The 24,486-nt window shown below is 41.7% G+C and overlaps 3 protein-coding genes across 3 annotated transcripts in view; 2 read left to right on the top strand and 1 right to left on the bottom strand.

Moving 5' to 3' along the window:
* The first annotated feature begins 15,318 nt into the window (after nt 1-15,318).
* On the top strand, nt 15,319-18,703 carry scg2a (secretogranin II (chromogranin C) a). The gene is given in 4 exon segments (XM_035679374.1): nt 15,319-15,389; nt 16,738-17,015; nt 17,017-17,040; nt 17,042-18,703. Coding segments are annotated over 3 exon segments (1,923 nt in total). The 5' UTR covers nt 15,319-15,389; nt 16,738-16,745; the 3' UTR covers nt 18,671-18,703.
* A 408-nt stretch (nt 18,704-19,111) lies between these two features.
* Nucleotides 19,112-23,156, bottom strand: ap1s3a (adaptor related protein complex 1 subunit sigma 3a). Its single transcript, XM_035679376.1, has 5 exons — nt 23,009-23,156; nt 21,959-22,137; nt 21,151-21,259; nt 19,552-19,689; nt 19,112-19,456 (listed from the first exon to the last, which is right to left on the bottom strand). Exons 1-5 carry the CDS (start codon nt 23,009-23,011, stop codon nt 19,421-19,423), a joined length of 465 nt encoding a protein of 154 aa, XP_035535269.1. The 5' UTR covers nt 23,012-23,156; the 3' UTR covers nt 19,112-19,420.
* A 687-nt stretch (nt 23,157-23,843) lies between these two features.
* Nucleotides 23,844-24,486, top strand: part of LOC118341177 (DHRS-12_like_SDR_c-like domain-containing protein) — a 7,507-nt gene continuing 6,864 nt past the window's right edge. Inside the window, exon 1 of the mRNA XM_035679375.1 lies at nt 23,844-24,171. Within this exon, the coding sequence (XP_035535268.1) occupies nt 24,116-24,171 (56 nt within the window). The 5' untranslated portion in view covers nt 23,844-24,115. The remainder of the gene's footprint in view (nt 24,172-24,486) is intronic.

A 24,486-nucleotide genomic window follows, 5' to 3' on the forward strand; every position in this document is an offset into this window, starting at 1 on the left:
GCAGCATGAGGATTTGAGCGACTTGCATTGGTCAGTACCTATCAAAAGTGGTCCCAGGAAGGAAAAGCAGTGAACCGGAGACAGGGTCATATATACATATATATCAGATTAAGGCAGTAAGAGATGAATGCAATGAAATGTAGTGTACGTGGTAAAAGTACTGTAGTCTAAATTTCAATTGAGGTGGAAGTACTGAAAACAATATAGCTTAACAGAATGTAATGCTTTGTTTTTATCCCAACTGTTCTCAATTTCATAATATATGTTGATGGCACATGCTGGAACATGCAAGTGAATTGTTAGATAATATGTACAATTATAAATCACAGATACACACATTATGTTATGCTGAAAAACAACACATTTTTGTGTTTTCCCCTATGAAACACTTTGATGCAATCACTTTCAAGAGTGTGAAGACATATAGTGTGTGTGTGTGTGTGTGTGTATTGTGCCTCCCATGAGTATCCCGGCCAATCCGATGACATTACATGTTAGTCGCTCCTTGGGAGGGCATTCATCCAGAGAAGCACCATCTTTGGTCTCCATGGATACCAACTGTGCACCTGGGCAAAGTGGAATTCATTGTTCAGTGAGAGCCTGGAGAGGATACATCAGATCAACAGGTGTGTGTGCATGTGTGTGTTCTGGTAGTTTTTTAAATCAGTTTATCATGACTGTGTAACAGTATAAACATAGTGTAATATGTTCAATGCTCCTATAGAACACACACACACACACCCTTCCCTTGCACTTTCCCCCACACAGTCCCTCTGTTGTCAGTTCTCAATCTCTGGTGCCAAGGGAGCTAATTGAATTCATAATGAACCTCTGTCAACACACGTCAGATAATCCAGTTGTTTTGACACTCTCCACAATCAATTCCTTCCACCAAAATGTATGGATGTATGTGTGTGTATGGATGTGAGTTCTGGCAGTAGAGGTAAGGGAGACATAAAATGAAAAGATGAAGAAGCTAATAAAGAGAGATATCAACTGAGTATTTGAACAGTTGGGGCCCTGCAGCCGTCTGACAAGGGAGAAGGAATGCATCTGGGTACAGATTCTGACAGCCAAGAAAGAACTAATTTGTTGGGTTGCCAGGGGTGGTTTGTTAGCTAAATGATTTCCTGACTGGTCCAAATATTCTGAGGAGAAAGATTAGAGAAACAGAAAGAGAGGAGACAGTTTATTAATCCATGGCAAGGTTTTAAAACAGCATGCAGTACTGGCTCTGTATTTGTGTCTATTTCAAATCAAAGTCTGTTTTTGATTTTCAATAATTTCTTCAGTCCGGCCAACTTTTATTTAGACAGAATTGATCTGGATATATATCGATCTCTTGTATTGAAAGACAGTCTCAAGTGGTTAAGTCCTTGCAACTCTCCTAGATTAGCAGCCTGGGTCAGTTGCAAAAGATGAGTGTGTACTGTATGTGTGTGTTTGTGTGTGTCTGTCAAGTCCTGTCTGCTCTGTCAAGCTGCAAATACACCCAGCTAACTGACAAGGCAGTCAACCAGTCGTGACGTACATCAGAGTTCAGACATCCTGCGCGATTCCCCTCTGTGGAGCAATCACACACTTGAATTCATTTCATCACTTTTTTTGCCACGCTTGCAGCATTGCTCTATGGATGGTGTCGGCTGGTCGATTTTGGTCTGTCCACCACTTTGGTCCAGACTCACAAATCTCAACAGCTAATAAATAGATTGCCATGAAATTCATTGTCTCCAGAGGATGAGTCCTACAGACTTTGGTGATCCCCTGACTTTTCCTTGAGCAACAACATGAGGTTGACATTATGGGGTTTTAGTGAAATGTCTCGACAACTATTTGATGAATTGTCATGAAATATGGTACATACAGTCATGCCACTCTCAAAATGTAATTTGTCCAATACTATGGTTTATGAAACTAATGACATTGCCATTGGCCTCAGCTATACTTTGCGTTTGTTAATAATTAGGAAATGTTAGCATGCTAACGCACTTAACTAAAATGGTTAGCATCGTAAACATTTCTGTATCTGCTAAACATTCTGCGTCACCAAACTCACTTCCCTGTTTATAGCTGCAGACCCAGCAGATGTGTGTGACGCCATCTCACATTTATGATGATTTTATGACTTTATGACTAAACTATCTTTTGCAATTTTAACTTTCTACCTTAATTTTATTGCAAAAAAAACATTGCAACATGCATTGCAGTTTTTTTTAGAAAAGCTTCTGTGAAATTGCAACAATCCACAAATCCTGCATACCATTAGTTAGTTCTACTGAAGTCTATCATGACTCAGAAAAAGAATCATGTTACTGGAAACCAGTATTTATTCTCCTTTTAGTTGTGTTTTTCGTCTACATTAGCTCCTATGGGGAAATATCGGACCATTAAACCAAAACAATGAGTTGAAGGATGCTAGATCTGACTAGAAATGTAAAGTGTGACTATTTTCTTTGGTTTTCACATTACACATAGTCATTTGTTCCATTATATTTAGAAGCATAATGATTATAGCCACTTTAAGAGGACAAAATGGACAAAGGACAAAATGTACATATAATGGACTCTGTGTTCCCAAGATTTACCTCTAGTAATTCAGGACAGTTAGTAATAGCAGAGACTGTTTCATAAGGTCCCCAAGCATTACAGTGAAGCCCGCTAACTAGCTCTGTGTGCAAAATGCTTAGAATATGAGTGTGAATGAAGTACATGTGGAAAAGTAAATGTTCCATCAAAGAGAAATATCACTTTGATGAATTTTCATAATCTGTGTTGTAAAAGCGCAGTGTATGATTCACAGAGTGGAGGGCGGAGGAACCTGAATGCTTTCTGCTCAGAAACAAATTAACACTGAGGCACAACTTTGCATAATGTGCAAATGCAAAGATGTGATTTCACATGCACACACAGGTACACACACACACACACACTTTCTCATTCACTCACGCAAATCTGACCTATGAGTCATTCTGGCTGTACTTCCAGACGCCCCTCTCGCTCTCCCTCCCTCCCTAACCCACTCTCTAACCGTCCATGTCACAGATGGATGCTGCAGACAGCCGCAGTCTTAATGCTGCTTCCTGTCTCTCTCTGGGCACTTAGCAACCACTAGGCTGAGGCTGGGTTTAACCAGCAATTAAAGGGGCAATTCGTCATTGCTCACCATCATGGAGGAGGTGCAGGACTGGATAACCAAAACAAAAGCTTTGAAAAATCACCCACAAACACTAAAATTTCACATGAACGTGAAAGTTAATTTCAACCAATCTTATCTGCAGCATGAAAGGAGGGTAAAACGTGTTACATCTCCTGCAAAAGTGTTTAGTTGTAATTAAAACAAGCAGCCTCTTTGTTCAAAACGACTCACGGCTTTATGGGAATTTGAAATTGGTCAGTCTGTTTCCTGAATTGATCTTCTGCAGTCAGATTATTGCTTTGGCACCTTTAGGGCCAATAACCTAAAAATATATCAGCTTGATGTGAGCTCTGGTGGTCCTATATGGATGATTTAAAATGCCTAAACAAAAACCAATCAACAAATATATAAATTCAAATACAATACATGTTTATGGTTCTTTTTATGTAAGTTATCCTTTATTGACCCCTGTAAGGAAATTAATTCTCTGCATTTGACACATCCAAGTACAAGGAGCAGTGGGCAGCCACTGTGGGACCAACTCCAAATCTGAGCTAGTGCCTTGGTCAAGGGCACTGACTATGCATTTACTGTGTCATATTTCAACGAGAAACATTTGTCAAAAGGATAATTATTTAGCATAAAAAAACCCTGCAGTTTCAAATTAATTTCCCTTCAGGCAATTCTAGCATTTCTACCATGCAGACATATATTACCATTAGCTTATGCTCTTCCATTAAAGGAGCAGTGTGTAGGATTTAGTGGCATCCAGCGGTGTAGTTACAGATTGCAACTCACTCGTCTCACCTTCCTCTTCCAAGCGCAAGGGAAAACTATGGTGGCAGTGAAATGTGCGAAAAAAACGAATGGCCCTATCTTGGTCCAGCATTCACTGAAGGCAACCCACAGCATCTACAGATATAAATGGCTCATTCTAAGGTAAAGGTAATTTCCAAGTGATTATACACTAATGAAAACATACCTATGCATATTATATTCCATTTGTACCAGTATAGCCTTCTAAATGTTTACTGTAAGCTAATGCTAGCTAACTTACTCTGGTGCGTTACTACAGAAAAGTAAAGTTTATTTATTTGGTATTCTTGCATAAATTAAAGGCATATGATAAAGAATCAAGTGTAAACCTATTGTGATATCACCCATTGGTTTGTATCGTTTTGAGTTTGGCAATATGGTTGTCACTATGACAGTTTGTCACAGCCAGTGGAGGTGACATACCTCGAGTTGAGCGGCTCTCATTGGCATTTCAACTCGTCTTTAGCAGGAAACAATGGCAGCTCACAGAAAATCTTGTTTTACAGCTAAACAGTACACTGAAATGTGTTTCTGAAATTATTTCAGGTGAGAAATAAGTCAATCTACAAAGTAAATAAACATCCAAATGCAAGAAAATGCTGACGAAGGGCAGCATTTTACATCAGCTTAGTCATACTGTATCTTGATAGCTTTTAATGAGCCTGAACATGTGAACACATGTGAAAGTGTTATAACTGTCAAGTTGATGTTATTCCCATATGACAGCAGTGTGGTGTTTCAGACACTTGAGTTCTAAACAGGAAGTGCCACAGCTGTGAATGTAATATGTTATGGCAGGTTTTTGGTCCTAGCCAAGTCTAGAGGGAAGACAGTAACACTGGCAAACTTAAGGGTGTTTGTGAAAGCTGCTGCAGACAGACCCTGCAAACACTGAGACCTTTATTAAGGATGGCAGTATCCAATAAACCTGTCCACCTGAGTCCACCCTGGACTACTTTAGTGGATAGTACTATATCATACATGTTATTTTGACCACCCAAACTATATCTTTTTGAAATCAGATCAAAACATTTTTCTTTTTTGGGGGAAGCGGCATTTTATGTCTTTATGAGAGAGTTAATAATAGTGGGCAAAGAGAGATTTAACAAAATTTCCTGACTAGTCAAAGTAGAGAAGATATGATTCATGGTGACCAGAAGGGGACCCTATAACATGCCTGTGGCCCAATATTATGGACAAAAAATAAGGCAGTCATAATGCTGGATTTGACATTGAACCTCCTGACTTCCATCAACAGCTTGCTGGAGATCAGTGGGGGTGAAAGCCTACAGCCCTGCTAGCATCCAAAGATCGCAGACAGTATTGTTGACTGTCATTCTCTGAGAAATCTGACTGAAGAACCTGGTGCTGCAGCAAGATTGCACAGCAATTTGTTGACCACTTTATGTACCTGCGGGGTGGAAAAAAGCACCAGCAGAGGTGAAAATATTGACAAAAGATATTTGGGTCTTGCATGTGGGAAAACACACCTGTCAGCCGGGGTAAGCAGCAGTAGCTGTGCTTACTAGAAGTGGCATTTGACCTTCATAAGGTGAGAGCTGTAGCTGTGAGGTCCCTGACTTCATTTTTTGATAAGAAGGGGGTAGAGGGAGCTTTTAAGACAGAATGAAATTCTGTCTTAAAAATTTGTAGTGTAAAATTTGATAATTTGAGTAGTCCGCATAAACTACATAGCCTATGTGCTATGTGAGAACTGAAAGCTTGACAGGCATAGCAAAAATAACATATGGGCGGAGATGCTGAGCGAATTTATAGATATTTCTCTACCTTTCACCCAATGCATAGTGAGTCAGGGTCCAGCAAAAAAGATGGATTTCATACACTGATGCCATTACAAACATGATTCAAAGCAGGGACAAAACCCAGAGGGACTAGATCTAAAAAAGCATGCCAAATAAAGTAAACTACAAAGTGCAATCAGTCCTGGAAATGGGAGGAGGAATATGTTCCTATTTCAGTAGCTGCTGTGTTTGTAACCCTGTTTAGATCCCACCTTAGGGAGAGTTAAAGGCCAGCACCGCATGACCGGATGAGACGTCTGGCCCTTATGGAACAAACATATCAGATACCTGCAGATGTGCCAGGTGGCTAAGAATATGTGGAACCTGAGGCTGTGGTAGTGTTCTCAGTGTAGGACTTTGGTTTTCAGACACAGAGGTCAGCTCAGAGCAATATTATCTTAAATGTCTGACCGATATACTTTAATCTCTAAAGCCCTGTATAAAATTGGTAGAGGTCATTTAGAATGAACTCCTTATGAACTACTTCTTCATATATTTTTGTATATAGTTAGCTTGACTTGACTTTTTTTTTTTTAAATGTTTACTACAAGGATTGTAGTAACATATTAACAGATTAGGTAAACAAATGCATTAGAATGGAGACGAATATCCCAAAAAAGGAGGATTCCCTCTCCCTGCAGACCATCATCAGAGAGCTATTTGTTAAAATGACATGGATTAGACAATATATCACTTGAGATTCAGTCTTGTGCATCTTAATTCACTGGTGTCTGTGTGCAGCTGAAAGCCCTGATTATATAGTTATATACCATTCATGATGTGAATGAAAACAAATTGCAGCACAAAAGCCACATGAAAAAACAACACACACTCACTATAACAGTCTCAAAATGGGCTATTCAGACCTTAAAATAGTTTATATCAAATCATAATGGTGCATTACAACTGACACATCTCTAAACAAAGGGAAAATAAACATTTCCATTTATACATCCTTCCATCCATTTTATGCTGCCAGCAGGGACACGGTGGCAGCAAGCTATGCAAGGTCCACACCTCCCCCTTTCAGCAATGTTTTCCAGCTCCTCTAAGGGGATCCTGAAGTGTCAACCAAGTCAGGTGAGCTATATAGTCTCACTATTTGGAATTGAAAACCTCCAAAGGTAGGCACGCAGGATCCTGATCAGATGCTGGCCTGTCTCCTTTTAACACAAAGAATCTTTTCTGAGCTCCCTCCGTATGTCTGAGCTCCTCACTACAATCACATTCTTTTTGTCACTAGCTGAAGAACATGACATCGGTGATGTTCGGAATGTAGATTTTGCCTTTGGCTCAGCTCCCTCTTCTCCACAGTGGTCCAGTACAAAGCTGACATTACTGCTGACGTCTGTTGATCGAATCAATTTTACCCTCACTCATGAACAAAACCCTCACTCACACTATATATTCTAGTCCTACAATATAACGTGGCAACAGATCTCCTCATTCATGTGTTTGGGAGATAGCATTTGAAATGTAAAAATCCAATACAGCATAGAAAAAGAGGTATTAAAATACCAGCAAAGGCCTGTAGCATGTGTAATCTGTACAACAGGCAGAGGAGGCCAGAGAGTAGGATCTGAGTGACTGTATTCTGACCTCAGAAAGGAAATAGCTTATAATAAATGATTCAAAAGATCTGTGCAGTGGGAGCTGTGGGATGGAGGGGAAAATCAATAACCATAAGCAACAGATACCAGGTCCAAGGCAAATTTATTCCAAATTGGAATGAAAAAGCTCAGTTGTGGAAGCTGCAGGTCAAAAAATGAAGAAAAGGTTGAACAATGGAATTCAGCCAAACTAACTGAGGTTGCAGTCATGATTGTGGCTTCTGCTGCTACAGTCTTGGACACGTTGGAGATGGAGTCTGCAGCACAAACTGCTGCTGTTAGCTGTTTTATGTTATGTTGGCCAGTACGCTCACGTGGTAACATTCTCCTCAGTCTTCCCCCACCATTTACTCCCCACAAGTTCCGACACACTAAATGCATGTTTTAATTTGTCCCAGGGCTCAAAAACAGATGGATCATAGCTAGTGTAAATGCTGGAGATATATTAGTTTCTTTTTCTTTTCTTTTTTGTGCTGGAGGTGGAAGTCGAACAGAGAAATTTTGTGTCAGTGTTCCGTACATAAAACAAAACTTGGAATAAAATAAAATAGGAAGAATAAATACCAAAGTCACTAGATGTCGCACTAAAACACCAGCATCTCAGACCAAAACAAATATGTGCAATATAATTGTAATGTTTTGTTGTTTTGATCAACTATGTTTTTCCAGTGGCACAACATATATTATTGGTTTTTGTTATTAGACCTTTATCAGGCAGTGATTTGCCAGTGTGATGTGCGGAATCTTTTTCGTTTGTTCTGAAAAACAGAAACAAACCGCCTTTTACTTTTCACAGTTACAACAATCATTGCATTCTTGTTTGGTTGAAATAAACCCTTAACTCACTGACTTAGATGAGAATGAGAAACAGCTGTTGTATCGCGTGGGGGGTCACATGCACGTGACTGGCAACCAAAACAAATAAAAGAGAATCTTGGGTTACAACATTATCGTATAACATCATTTTCATCATTTGCGCCCGGTTACCAAGGCTGAGTCCTTGCTGCAGCGATCCCAACCTGTGGCCCTTTTGCCTGCGTGTCATCCCTCTTCTGCCCCCCTTTCCTGTCTAACTTCAGCTGTCACCATCAATTAAAAAGGCAATAAAAGCAAAAAATGTAACATGCCTTTCAACAATATCTCAGTCTGAGCCAAAGTTGTGAACCGACCACTGGACTTCCCATATATCCCTGTGCTAAGCTTTAAGAGTTCCCAGCACTCAAACAGTGTAACACTAGGTTATATGTTATTCTTTTGACATGTTGGATTATGATGCCAAGAACTGCAACATCAGATCCTGTATGCTTTTTAGCTTCTCAGCCAGAGCATCTGTTTATATCACAGTTCCACTGGTTTGTGTCACAGTTTAACTGTTGTTTTTCTAGTAGCACAGCGTATATTATGGGTTCCCCTGGTGTCTATCTAATTGTTATCCACTCTGGCACTGAGGCAGAGGGTGAATTCCCTGCAAGTGGCCAGGGAGCTCAAACTGGGACTTTGGCTTTATCCCTCCAGATACACTAAACAGACTAAACTATCAAATCCTCTGTGGTAGTAGCAGGGCTCACCCTCTCCTCTCTGTTGCCTGTTTTTCCTCTCTATAAATGTTAAATGGTAATGCTATATGGTTTGCTTCAGAAAAGTCCCATTTAGCCCCCTGCTCCTTTACAAGTATGCTCGCTGTTTTCTGATGTGTCGCAGCAGAAAGAAGCTGTTTCTCAGAGATGCCGGTGGGGTGGCAGAGGAGGGAGGGGCAGGTTTATTTTTGAGATAAACAACAAATATTCACTTACGTGCCAACAGCACAACATCTGCTCTGTGACTTTAAGATGGAAGAATGAAACAGAGGCCTTATTCAAAAACAGCAACATCAAAGCTCAGGACGATGAAGAGGCAACATGAGGCTGTACTGTATTTCATAAGCAACCAAGTGTGGATGTTCAGTGAACCCAGTAGTGTAACTTGGCAGCAATAATATGGGAATAGATGCTAATACTTTAAGATGCAGAGGACTATAAACCCAGAAAAGAAAGAAAATGTGCTCCCCTCTTTATAATCCCTTCAGACAACTAATTCTTTTTTATCTGTTTTTTTAATCTTCCTTCTTCTTTTTCCTTCTGATCAGCTCCCTTAGGCAAGAAAGGCAAAGACCAAAGAGAGATGTGGAATACACCAGGGAAGAAAGATCATGCACCAATGTACCATATTACTGTGCTACAGCCATGTTGCTGTATGATGTGTTGTGACAATACTGATACAGAGTGGCCGAAAATAGACACAATGAGTAGGAGTTTGATAAAAAGAGAGAACATTATCTTATAGAAATCACGAGACATTTTGTTCTATAAAGGTTTAGAGATGTTAACTTGACAGAAAGTTATCTCTAGTTATGACAGAACAATAACACTGATCCAATCTCCAAGTGTTCAATATTAAATAAGTTAATAAGGAATAAGAAATAATTACATTAATAAATAGCATAAGATCTATAAATGAACTAAAACAGCAGCCCGGAAGTTTAAAAGGAAAGTTTTCCTTGCCGCTGTGCCCCTTCTCCTGTCACTCTACAGCTGTCACTATCGATTAAAGGCCCAAAAAGATTTTAAGAAAAAAAATTCCACAAAAAGCAATTGAACTGGTCAAAACTGGTTGAAACCAGGTTGGTTTTATATGAAATTGCAATAACACATTGTTTAGTTGTAAGGGGTTACAATGTGGCTGTATAAAGGACTGGATACCACTTTCAAAGATTATTATTATTATTCCTATGAAAGTTGTTCATTAGACGTATATACCAAGTGTGAACCTATCGTCACGTTACCCATTGGTTTGTGAAGTACCGTTTTGCAGCCTCGAGTTTGACATTATGGTTGACGCCATGACCGTTTGTCAGAGCCAGAGGAAGTGATGTACTGTGAGTTGAGGTGCTCTCACTTCCGATTCATCTTAAGCAGGAAACAATGGTGGCTTGCCTGGTCACACACAATCACGAATTAAACAGTACAGTAAAATATGTTTGTCAAAAGATTTAAGGAGAGAAATAGGCAACACAGTAAGTTCGTATTTGATCAGCACTGTTTTTTTTGTTTGGTTCGTTGAGCTAGACGGACTCACTGTGAATTACTTGTCATTCACAAGGTGGCCATTAGCCCTAGAGCATAACGTAATGATGATTTATTGTCTATTTTACTCTAATTTGGACAATAATTTACTAAATGAACATCATTCTGGATTGAAAAGGACTTGGAACTAGAGATTGAAACCATAAACTCATCAGGAAACAGTTTACTGACGGTGCGTTATACACAATCAGTGAGCAAGGTTTCGGTCATTCCATAAGACTGCCGTATCCTAGTGCTTATCACAAACGGCAGCTGACCCCGGCTGGCCATTTACATACGAACCCCCACTTTACTTCCACAAAACCTGGAACGCGTCCCACTCTATACAGTATATACTGTCAGGTATAGACCCATGCCATTGTTTACAGAAAACACAAGGCAAAAGAGTGTGTACCACTGCTCTAGCTACAAAGACATAACAGAGTTGGAGACATATGATTGGCTGAATGTTGAAGGGGCGGTGACTGCTGTCATTAATAGTGACATTATGAAATAAGAAGTGATGCTATAAAATAAAATGTGACATCAGAAAACAACACTATGAAATAAAATGTGGTATGAAATAAAAATGTCATTGGGGACAGTGCCCTTATTAACACTGTAAAACCAGTTCATCTTTAAACACTGTTGAAACTGATTACATGAAAATCTTTAAGTAACACAAACTAGGTTAAAAATATTCTTGATTTAGCCACTTTTTCTAATAATTTTAAGTGGCACTAACTTAGTTTTGAAAGTTACAGAACCATTTCTAATTTCTAACTTTTTACTAGGTATTTTCTTTTCACAGTACAAAAAACCCCATTCTCACTTAAATTTATTAAAGCTACTTAACAAAATGTAGGTAGTTTTACTTAAAATGTTTATTGTAATCTGTTTCAACAAGTTTTTGAGTTTAATCAACTTATCTGGTGTTACAGTGAAGTAAAAACAGACTTTCAATATGAAATACAAATTAAACTTCATATAAGAAAACAAAAAACTGAATTTTGTATAACATTTTATGATAATGCGGTTGAGTTTAAACAATTACATAATAATATTGAACACTTTAAGGTTTTGATGTGCTATTTACTGATGTATTGGAGTGTTAAACAGTGCTATTATTTGTGTAATGATACAGATCTCAGTTATACCTACCTGTCCAAATTCCCCTCATCATGTACTTCCTATTTTAATTTTCCATACGTGCTAAAGGTTCAGAAAATTTCATTTTTATTTCCATAAACAGCCAAAGTGGACTGATTGTTTCTCCTGTATTCTCCTCACAAAGCATCAGTAAACCGAGTGACTCATGCTCCTGTGGATACACAAATCATTTGTACCTGCCTCTTCTGTTCACCACAACAACAAACGCAACATGAAAATGTTACATAAATGCTGTTTTCGGGGTAAAGTACTTCAAAATTAGCAACCTGGGGTCTTTTAATGTTTGTCTCACAAAAACAGCATTTTATAAATGTCAGGCTCTTTTTGTTGTGCCCTATGATTCCTTTTTCTCTCTCAGTACACATTTAGTCTCCTGTATGTGTAAACCTCACAGACAGAGGTGAGGGCTGTAAGCATGCAGTTTTGGGAACTGAATGATTTCATTGTTTTCCATCATTTCAGGGAAAGGTGACAAATGTAGTGGGGAACATTCTGTCTATCTGCCCTGGTGTGCTATAAATGCCTCGGAGAAACTCAATTTTGTGCCACATCTCACATTTCACAAAAGAGCAAAAATTGATGCATCACACCTATTCCCAGACACACACACACACACACACACACACATAATCGACCAGAGAAAAGAGGCTGACGTCAAACCCTGTAGACCCATTCACAACCTCTCCCTCTCTCTACATTGTGCCTGCCAAGCTTCTGACAACCTGAGTTAAGGGGAAGAATTATTGGCTGTCAAGCCCAGTGGTAATGAATGGGGAGCAGCCGGTCAGTCGCCACGGGACAAACACACAGAAAGAAAATGTAAAGAGGGCAGAGAAGATGATGCCCTCGACCAGGAGAGGTTAATGTTAGTGTGTAAAGAGCACTTATAGTTACAGATTTCCATGTGCTTTGATCGGCCCGAGTCCCCACAAACAGGATTCATTCATTTAAAAATGACACACTGCATCTTTAGTGTTTTAAAGTCCTTCAAAACCTGTTTTGTCAATGAGCTTCTTACTATGAACAATGGGTCCCTACATAAACACAGTTTTGCAAGAGATTTCGGTATTTTTGTTTGTTTGTTTCACTGGTTTGAAGTGGGAGGAGCTCAGTTGAAAAAAAAGGTGACGTCACACTTGCACCAATCAGAATTTAGTAACATGTGAATTCAAATGTGATGGTTGTTTGCTTATGTTGTCAATCACATCTGATCACACCACACCCAGACAGTGCAGATGAAGCAGATTAGAGATATTTAGTTCAAAGATATATATTCTGTCATAACTGATTTGCAAATCAAAGGCTAAGCAAATTGCTTCAGTGCCAAAATCCAGAGAATTATGTCTCTTGTCCATGATGGCATTATGTACCAATTTACTGATTGTAATGGCTTTGAGCTATTAGACCATTTCATTACAGACCTGCACTAGAGGATGAACCCATAATAATCTGACACATAATGACAGTGTGTGCTGTCACAGTTCCCACAAAGCAAATGGGTGAGGATTTACTGTCTGTCCATCTTTAGAAATGATCTAATAACTAAAAAACCCCAACTTATGGACCACTTACTTGTGTTTTCCAGAGCTTTCAAATGTATCAAAAGGTCTTCATCAGTGGATGGAGTTGCAATAGACATGTGTCTGTTACTTAATAATACTTAACAGCTACAATTTAACCCCTAATCCATATTCACATAAAATATATGTATTTTATTTTATCTTCATTTGAGGTCACAGTAACTTCTAAAGGTTCATTAATTTGCATTGGTTAATATGTTTCCAGGATTAGCACACTACAGTCTCCAGCCCCTTTACGATCTCTATAATGAGACAGTAACCTGAAGTGAAAGCAAATGCACCTCATCCAGTGCTGGAAAAATTTCAGATCAACCATTTTACAAAAAATGCGACTCCAAATAGCTACACCACGCTGCTGTGTGGAAGAGGGAAAACTACTAATTGCCTGTAAGAAACTTTTCATTTGACCTGAGAAAAACCTTGTGTGTTTTTTTTAGTGGACAGGCAGTGGAAATGGGGGTGGAACTGAGCTGTAATTGGTTTCTGTTTACCAGTAATTCTGCCACAGACACAACCACAAGCAATTAGCCAGACAGCTCGGGCTTTATCAGTCCAAAACTGGCATTGTGTGTGTATGTATGTGTATGTGTGTTAGTCATGAGGGAAAATGTAATTAGGCTGAGGGGGACATGAGATTAAAATCAGCTCTTTTGTCCCGGTTTCTTTTGGTCTTCTGGTGCTGAAACGTCTAACAACATTAGAAAGGTAGACTTTATTCTAATGAAGGTTACTCACACTGCAGCCCTTCAGAAAGATAGAGATCAATACAACTATTTTATGTGCCTTGACATGAATCCATATCTAGAAGTTGTGAATGTGACCGGACTGAGCCTTTAAAGTTCCTTAATGAGTTTGAAAGGGTGTATGAGTCATCACTCCTTTTTTCCCTCCACACTAAAAAATGTTATTTTGGTCTTATGGCATGAATGTGGCACCTTTTCAGGACATTTTATAACAGGTCATATGTTGTTCTAAATGCTCCAAACCAGAAATAATGACATATATTTACCTAACCCACTGATTCCTTCAGTTGTTTACATTTGTATTTCAACAGCAAGTCTCTCTGATTCATTGTGGGCAGAATCCCAAGTCTAAATATGCCTTTTTCTCTGTATACAGAGATGTATTTATACACTGCAACTGTGACAAAGCTGAAAACAAGATAGTCCCACTGAATATCAGACAAGCAGGTCAGCGGGGGATAGCCTACCTAAACTGACATCAAACACAGCAACGAGAGGGATTTATGAATGAAACTGCGCACACTGATCCATAGACACGATTTGACAGGGAGCCAAAAATAGAGACCACAGTGCGCGCTGGCTGAAGACGAAAGTGCTCTCTCTCTCTCTCACACACACACACACACACACAAACACACACACACTCCACCTCTGCAGTCCCTCTGTCACCCCCGCCCGTCTCAGGCTTTGTCGGAGTCCGTATGTGAGTCATCGGTGGACTTTAACTGTCTCTGTCCCTCAGTGCCGCAGCAGACACACAACAGCAGTCAATGACAACAGCCGTTCAACAGTCACTACTATGAGCCTCAGTGTCAGTCAGTGAAGAAACAATAAATCAGACAAAGATAAATCAGTTATGGAGGGTGTATCAGCAATTTAACACCATTTACGCAAAGAAAGACCATTAAAAGGTGAATCAATGAGTTTAAGCTGCTTTATTTCCACCACTCTCAAGCATTTGTCGACTTATCGACAAAACGCCCGTTACACCCTTCCTCATAAAGAAGCTTATAAATCCCGTGAAGGTCCACGTTATTGAACACATCCGAGACAGAGCAGTCTTACAAGCCCCTCAGCCAGTCATTGACCCTTAATATAGCCCCGTTAAGAATTAGAAGCTGCGACAAAACGCCGTTACGCAGCCGCTGAGTCTCACTGGGTCAAAGCCAACTCCAGTTCAAATGCAGAGAGGAGCAATCTGTGTTTGGCTGACTCAAATTAACTGCGCGCGCGAGTTTGAGTGCGCGTGTTTGTGTGGCGTACACATGCGGGCGCGCGCGTGTTGCGTATCTCCTCGCTCTGTGACGCACGAGTCAGGTGGTTGCTCTAATAGCACGAGGAGCTGTCCGCGGTGCTGAAACCAGACTCACAGCGCGAGACAGAGAGATGCTCAGTTCACTCACGAGCCTCGAGAGAAACTAATTACACAAGGTAAGACTCGTTCTTCACTGCATGTCCCACACTGCACCTCTCCTAACGCTGCTCGCTGTCAGTGTGGTTCTTTTACTTCACTTCAACCAGCTGCTGTTACGGCAGCTGGTTGCCAACCTGATGCACCGCCACATACGCCGAGGCGAGGAGGTTGTTTGCCCGCAGTTTCTTTGTTCTCTTTTCGCTCCACATTATCCCGAACCGCTCGTGCTCCGCTGCTCGTTAAGTGCTACTTTTCTGTCACGGGTTAAAAATACAACCAAACTAAGCGAAGTTCGCCGATTCAAATGAAGGGAAAGTAAACATCCAGACGAGAGCAGATCATTGCACCGTCGCTTGTGGTCTGTTAGGCAGGTTTTTTTTCGTGTTTTGCCTCCTGTTTTTGGGGAAAAGTCTCAAAAATATCAACTTCACATTCATTTTGTACGCATTTGCACATTTTCCCTTAAAAAAAACAACAAAAAAAATCATTTTGATATATTTTGCGCGCCTGTTTAATAAAATCCCGCAGGCAGAAGGGCCATTTATTTCAACAGAACACCGTGCGATTGGAGTTAAAGCACGGCAAACATTAATCATTGGGTTTAGGGGTTTTCTGCGGTTAAAGGAGAGGGAACATCAGCCGTACCGGGTTACCATGACAACGGGGGCCGTGACTCACAGAGAGCAGCAATTTGACGACTAATGAGATTTGCACGGGAGCCGCATGCCGCTGCTGTTACTGCTGCTGGCAAACAGGCGGCAGGATTCCAGTAGGATCCGAAAATACCAGCAACAGGCAGCGAAATGGAGGAGCGACACAAAGACTCACAGACGAGCCAATAATATAGCCTACCGCTTTAATAAATAAACAGTAATAAATATGAGATTGGCCCCCAGCTGCTTCTAAGTATTCACTTTTCTTTGCTGCGTCTCTTATTTTAGCTGTGATGCAAACTGTAGAAGAATACAGAATAAAATAATATTTGAATTTATCAACTTAAAAGGCATAAAAAAGTGGAACTAAATCCGAATAAAGTCATTGTCACTGAAGGAGGTTTATTTTCATTGAACTGGATTTTGTTGGGCAGTTTAGACATTCCACACAAACACTGATAGGATAAAGGGAGGTATTTGAACTAGTTTTCACCAGAGCAGAAGTCATGGATGTGATTTTAAACCTGACCTGCTGCCTTTGAATGTATTCAGACGTCGGTGTGCTCTGTGACGTACCATCACAGCACACATTTAAAGTGACGATAAGAGCCACAGACAGTTAAGAAATGCCAGAGCGCCGACCGTTGCGAACCTGTTAGCTCAACTTGTTAAGGTCAGAGCTGACATTTGCCTCTTTGTCTGTCCTCTGCAGGCGTCACCATGCCGTCACTCCCCCAGACCTTCGCCACAGGCAAACCTTTCTTCATCTGCTTTGCCAACCTCCTCTTAATCCTCCTCTTCCTCACCTCCTCTGGCATTCACGGGGCTTCTCTCAGAGAGCACAGACTGCGAGGGAGCGAGTCAGACCCCCCGAGAGGAAATGTCCGCCAGAGCCCTAACGCCGACATGCTCAAAGCTTTGGAGTACATCGAGAGCCTCCGTCAGAGAACCGGCATGGAGCCCCAGCAGCAGGCCCCCCCCGCCACAGGCTAACGATGCCCGCCACGTGGATGACCGCTGAGAAGTTGCGTGGCCATGCTGAGGCTGGCCTTCTAAACCCTACGCACCGAACAAATACGACGGACGAGGAAGAGGAGGAAGAGGAGAAGGGACGGGAGGATAAGAGTGAAGAGCTGCTCCAGGCTGTGCTCAGCACCCTCCAGCAGACGGAAAAGGCCGCCAAGCCGGCGTCCCTTCGCCCCGGCGTCGAAGGAGCAGGCGGACAGGACGGCGCGTACCCCAGGGTGCAGCAGAAGCAACACAGCATCAAGCCTCACAAGAAGCTGCCGCTAATGTTTGAGGACGAGGAAGAGGGCGAGGGGGATGAGGAGGAGGATGAGGAAAGGCCAGATCACGAGAGCCCCTTCAAGCGCACCAACGAGAACGTGGAGGAGAAGTACACGCCTCAGAACCTGGCCACGCTGCAGTCCGTGTTCGACGAACTGGACAAGCTGACCAGTGTGAAGCCCATGCACAAGCGCCAGGAGGAGGAGGAGGATGACATGGAGGATGATGATGAGGAAGAAGATGATGATATGTTCAATGTGAGGAATGTGGCGTACGATGGCGGGGATCTTGCAGACTGGGGTCCGCTACAAGAACAGGAAGAGGAAGAGGAGGAGGAGGAGGAGGAGAGGGACAACAAGCATGAGGCCAACCGAGGGCTCGATTACGTTGACGACGGCGATGAAGAAGCCGATGATGAAGACGAGGAGGAAGATGATGAAAGCTACCCAGTCAAGAGGTCAAATGAGCCCGATGATGTTGCCAACCTGGTGGACTACTACCTTCTGAAAGTGCTGGAGAAAACGGAGGAAGAGAAGCAGAAACGGGAGGTAGAGGAAGAGGAGAAAGAGAGGGCTGAGAGGAGAGTGGCTCAGACGCAGTACAGAGATACCATAGATCCACAGGCAATCTACCAGCTCATTCAGATCTCCCAGAAATACCAGATCCCACCCGAAGACCTGCTGGACATGTTCAAAACCGGGGAAACGACGAGTCAAGACAAGTCGCGAAAGAGCAACGAGTTAGGCCGAGCAGAAAGCAGGCCCTCTCAGAAAACCTCAAAGAAGACGCACAAGATTCCCGAAGCCAAATTCTACAACAGACGCTTCCCTGACAGACAGAAGACCCCAGAAGAGCTGAGGACAGAAGAGATACTGAACATCCTGGGGCTGGGAGGCGGGGAGGATCCAGCTCCCGTCAGGAAGCAGAAGCAGTACAAAAGCTCTCCGTCACGACTTCACACTTCTCAGCCTGCGGGGCGTTCGGGGGAATCCGCTCCCACGCAACGGCGCCTTCCCAGCACGTTAAAGGACGACTATGACGACACTGTGGACGAGGACGAGCTGGCGGCGTACCTAGCAGCTCAGATGCTGGCACAGTACCAGAACCCCGGGTACGGCAGCGGCAACAAGGCGAGCCAAAAGCGGGACGAAGTTGGACAGGGCACGGCGGGCTCTTTTGAGCAGGCGATACAGGATTACTTTGATCAAATGGACTCCGATAAAAGCCCCAATGAAAAGAGACAGTCTGAGGATGACACGCAGATGCAAGGCTTTGACAGTGAGGCGGTGATGAAACTGTTGAGCTACCTGAACCCAGAAACTGAAGAAAGTGATGCCAAACCTGCCCCAGGAATATAAATAGGCTGTAGATACATATACTTATATATATATATATATATATATATATATATTGTTTTTGTGGAGGGAGAGGGTAAAAATAAAGTATTTTAAGAATAAAACATGCAGTCAACTTTAGTTATTCTGTAGGTTTACAAAAGTTCATATTTATTAGCAGACATATGAGTGTTCAGACATTCATTTGATGCTTTTTTTTAAACATGAGTTTGATGCTCAACACTTAACAACCAGTACATGTGACTCACCAGCCTTGCATTTCAACACAGACACACACAGCCACAATCAGTGTTGGACCCCCCTAGATTCACTTGTGTTTTTTTGGTAACTCTTTCTTAAATGTGGTCATATGTGACATACCTGAGGTTAATAAAGCATTGACTTTATTTTTTCCTTACGTGTAGTGTTTCTTCATTTACTCACCACCACACAGTGCATCAGTTTAAATGTGTCCTGCCTCACAGGTATTACTACTGAGATTACAAAAACATATTCAAATATGAAAAAAAATGATTTAGATAAACTGGGAACAAGACTCTTTTCAGTCACATCTCCTGTCATAAAACCCTGAGATTAATAAATATGAGGCGTTAAAGGCACTTACAGACTCAAACATAATTACAATTATTAAAACTTAAGATAAAAAGGAAAAGTCAGGAGGACTGTACGACCCTCACTCAATAAAAATGTTGCGGACTAATAAACCTTTTGCTTCAAGTCTTGAAATGTGAAACACCCTCGTCTTCTCTGGGCTCAGTAGGCGGGTTTGCTCATGTATTCCTCCATCGTCTATAGGTCGATAAGAGCAGAGGCATAAGAACACATTTTACATGAGTAAAGAGGAAAGCCTACGTCCACTAAATGTCTACTCAAGCTTAATGTACCTCCTGGAGGGTGTCAGCCTCCTCTATAGACACTCCCACAGATACTTTGGACGTTTCTTGAATTTCCCCTCCCATCAGGAATTCGTCCAGGATGAAGTAAGCCTTCTCAAAGTTGAAAATGATGTCCAGCTCACAGACCTGAAACAGAATATATAGACCAACCATTAGACTAAAGATAAATCACACTTCCTTGATCAGTGGTATAGAGGGTAATAGTTTCACCCATGAGAGAGGATAAACAACTTTTTGCTGCACTAGTATAGATGATCATGCCCTAACTGAATATTATAAAGATTACAGAAACGATCTATATGATAATCAAACACCATCCGTTTTCCATCTGTTCCTCCCACACTTCAGTTTCATTGTGTTTTTGTAAGTAAGGAGGCGTGGCTCTTGCCTTGCTTTTCGAATCAAAACAAGCTGGACCTGAAGTGGTTGTGGAGTAGAGGCACCTTAAGGACACCAGAGGGAGTCTGAACTTGTAGTGCAGTGTTGGCACTGTGCAACCTTTGACCTGTACATTATTGTACTATTGTGCATACTGTAAAGTATGGATAAAACTGAGTTATGTTCCTTCCCTTTTTACAGGGTATATTCAATAAAGGGAAATATTAATGTTACAGTCATATTTTAGACAGCATGTGCTTCTTTGTGGCAGCAGCGTGGGGTTTGACCATTGTGTTACACGATATATATACTGTCAATGGTTATACCACATACTACATACTACAACAATGACAAGCTGAACGGCTAACCTTTGAAATGACAAAAAAAACCCACAAGCACTCAGTTATAGATTTTAGCTAAATTAAATCAGGCAACAAGTTAGCCTGTTGCTAAATGAATACTGTACACTTTACTTCAAGTTAATTCAGTCAGCAGTATATAAACATTTAATAAAAGCTTTATAACACACTATAATGTCGTTCTTAACATATATTGTATTAACAGTAACACTTTATATCAATGTACACATATTCACCATTAACTAGTTCCTTATTAGCATACATATTAGTAGCATATTGGCTCTTTATTAGTCACTATAAAGCACTTCTTATGCCATGGAACAATTCGGGGTTAGAAAGACTTAATTTAGAGTTATTTGGGTGCTATTGACACTTGTGTTTATTTACATAAGAACAGACCATATTCATTAAGTGCTATTAAAAGAGAATTAGTATTCTTGTGGTTCTACCACCTCATAAGGCCCATACTGAGCAAAGCATAATAACATCGCAATTCATGCACAACAACTTCTTGACTACCAGTAAGCAGTAATGAGGTTACTAATTAGTAACTTAGGAGGGTATTGACGGAACACTCTCAGTTAATGGCCTAGTAGTTGTGGAACATGGTCATGCAGACTAAGCCATAATAAGTGCTTTATAATAAAGAGCTAATATGCTACTAATATGCATGCTAATAAGCAACTAGTTACTATGTGTACCAGACATGGCTCTGAACAGAGGTTGAACTAGCCAGAATAACTGACAGCATCCTGTTTGGGGAAGCAATGACAACTCAAAAACACAGATGACGTTTAAGTGAACTCCCACAGTGAATTCTGCTTGGGCCATGACTTGCAGCTCTACTCACGTTGCCAAAGTATTTATCCAACAACTCGACATATCTGTGCAGCACTTCGAGGCTCAGCAGCTCATTGTCGTGGTCGTCCAGACCGGTGCAGAAATACAAACTGGCATACCTGCCAGAGAGAGCGCAAATGTTACAATCCTGGCTGTATGGAAGTCCTTTCAAAGAAAAGAGAAACAACAGGCATATATTATTGCCTTTATTTGATAGTGACAGCTGAAGAGTGACAGCAAAGGGGAAAGAGAGACGGGATGACACGCAGCAGAGGGCCACAGGTCGGACTCGAACCCACAGCCACTGCAGCAAGGACTCAGCCTTTGTACACAGGGTGCCAGCTCTACCAGGGCGCCCCAAACTCTGGCAAGTTTGACCAAGTTTATCTGTAAAAGCTTCATAAAGGTGTGATGTATTTCACTTATTTTAGTCTAATTCGTCCTTGCAGTGGATCACATTATACTGTGAGGTGTTCCTGTGACTGTGTCCACTCCCACTCACTCTACCCCTCTTCCATACTGCAGTGAAGGAGAGGAAAAACGGTGACCTGGGTCATGCTCTGTGTGTTTTCCCCTTTACTCTGTCCAGGGCTTGTTAACCCATTGTTGGGAATGGGTGTGTCTGTTTTGTTATCTGTGTGTATTTTGAAGCATTAGCAGATTAAGACACACACGTTGAGCTTAAACAGAGTGAGAGGTGGTTTCTGCTCAACAGCCGAGTCTGTACCTGCCAGAAAACCACTCCTATGACAAAACACAGGAGCAATATCATGTAATTGCAACACAAATGAAAAAGCAGCTGTGTCTCTTGTCGGTACCTCTTGTAAACGATCTTGAGGTCTCTCCATTGGAGGAAGTTGCAGGAACGTGGTGGACGGGCCAACACTAACATCATCATGTCCCGGATCACCTTCTTCTTCTCCCGTTCCGTAATTGGTGTGAACCACTTCTGCAGCCGCAGCTTCCCCTGCCGGCTGAACAGCAACAGGAAGCGCATCTGGAGAGGGCAGAGTGGGGAACGAGAGCAGAAAACACTGACTTCTGAAAAGTGTTTTCAGAATGTTTGTCTTGCAGTGTTAAGCACAGCGGCAGAGAAGGAGGGACATGACTAAACAGGAGGAACATCTTGTGTTAGGAGGGTTAGAGACAAGTGACTAAAAATGTGGTCACTGTGTAGCTTGACAACAGAGCAAACCAAACAGACATGCAGTGAAGCAATCTCACACACACACACACACACACACACAGTGTAATAATGCCCCCACCTACAGCCTGCAACCAAAACCAAACAACCACACAGCAATCAGGTTTCACAACTAGAAATGTGAATGCGGATCACCTGGGAAACATAACCCAACCATATATCACCTTTGAGTTCAATATCACAGCAAATACAGAGTGTGTGTTGTGCAAGGGCAATTAATGAGAGCTCTTTGCCCTGTGCAGCTCCGCTTCTGCCTGCAACAAGATAAAGCAGGACATGTGGAGGAAGGAGGAAGTGCAACTGTAACACATCTGTCTGCTGAACAAAGACTGAGAAGGATTTCAAAGGTTCAGATTTTGGGTGTAACTTTGTGATTTGTTAAATTCCTCTTAATTATATCGTTTAAATCATTCAAATCGGATTTAAACTTCTGCAAACTAAACCAACATGTCACTTTGAGCTCATTTTATAACGCAACGTGATCGATCTGACAGAAGGAAGATCACTACACAAACAAATTACATCTGATCAAGGAAGTACCAAACTGACTTACAGTAAGAAAGAAGTCGTTTAAAAGACACTTAAACACTGAGTTGGGCGTTCAGTGCAGTGCGGCGCCTCTTCTTGCCAACAGGTGAATGAATCAACGAGCCCGGATACTCACCATTTTGTCAGAGCAGTCCGACAGAAGTCCTTCGGGCTTGTGATAAACCCTCTCCCAGAATCCTACAGTCCTCTCCTACTGTATCTTGAGCGTTTTCAGATACGGCGACATTGTTAATCTTCCCAGAAATCTCAGCTCTCACCTTGTCCAGTCGGAGCCGCGCCCCGCTGCGCTCCAGCCGCTGATTGGCTGCCGAGGAGCCACCGGGCAAAGCTGCACACACACACACACACAGGTGAATGAGTGCAGTCAGTGTGTGGGGAGTGTAACACTGCTCAGGGTGCAGGAATATATATTTTTAGTCAGTTATTGTCACTTTCGGAATAAGTCACGTGCATATCTGTTCATATGTATTAAAGCGCACGTGAAACTTAACACGTTTTGGTGCCATTAAGTTAATTTGTGTCCGATTTTGGATACATTTGTGTTTTTACAAAATGTAAGTTACAAAGTGGAGGTACTGAGTCCAAATTATGAGATTAAAAATCAAAATGTTGAGTTACTAAACTGAACTGATAAGACAATAACAGTTGGTATCAAACATACAACGCTAATATGGCAAATGTGTTGTATTTCTGTTGTTCTACCTCCTCTGTAGGACTACGGTGGCGTCTTTACCATCACCATCCATCCTATTGTTTCTCACATTGTTTGTGTGTATTTTTGTTATCTTCAGTACTATTAAGTCTGTATTGACTTTTCCATATATATATTTCAGTGTGTTATTTTTAACTGAACACTGCTAGCTGGAGCTGGAGCTAGCAGGTTTATTAACATGGAGGTTCTGCTTCATTGTCTCTGTCAGGTATGTTTTATTGCGAATGAGTTCATAGTTCATATCGTGTTTAGTAATAAAGTGCACACAGAGCAGGAATAACGTTATCAAACAGGAGGAATATTACAACATGGCCACCACACACAGTACGTTTACGTTGAGTGTAAAGTGAAGGGAGCTGCTGTGTCCCTGCGTCCTGCCGCTGGGGGGCCGGTGGCGGAGGAGTTGTCGCCCGCTGATGTTAATGCAGTGGAGGAGCTACACGTGGTTCTGGTCCAGGCTAAAAGCGGAGGAGAGAGCTGAGCGCAGCGAGAGGCTTCCAGAGCAGCACCATGTCTCTGTACCGCAACTCCGCCTGGTTCCTGAAGGGAATGACCGAGTTCACCAGGTAAGATGCCCTAACCCTGCCCCGTCTCTGCTGACCGACACACCACTGTAGTGTTTGAGGAGCTGGAGTCAGTGTGTCACCGTCTGTGTGCATCCTCCCCAGCGTGTGGGTGCTTTAATGATTAAACTGAATTATTGTCAGTCATTTGATGCTCCTTTTCCTTGTGATTTTATTGTAATGTTATTGTATTTCTGATTGTAAACACCGCAGTGAGTTAACTGTTACTGTATTTAACTTATGCAGGCACCTTTCTAACACTAACTAACAACATCATCTTTATACTCTTACTGCCAGTATGGGCCTGAAATGTTCATT

This window comes from Morone saxatilis, unplaced genomic scaffold (assembly GCF_004916995.1).
Source record: "Morone saxatilis isolate NCDOM2014 unplaced genomic scaffold, NCSU_SB_2.0 Contig8, whole genome shotgun sequence".
Classification (NCBI taxonomy): Eukaryota; Metazoa; Chordata; class Actinopteri; family Moronidae; genus Morone; species Morone saxatilis.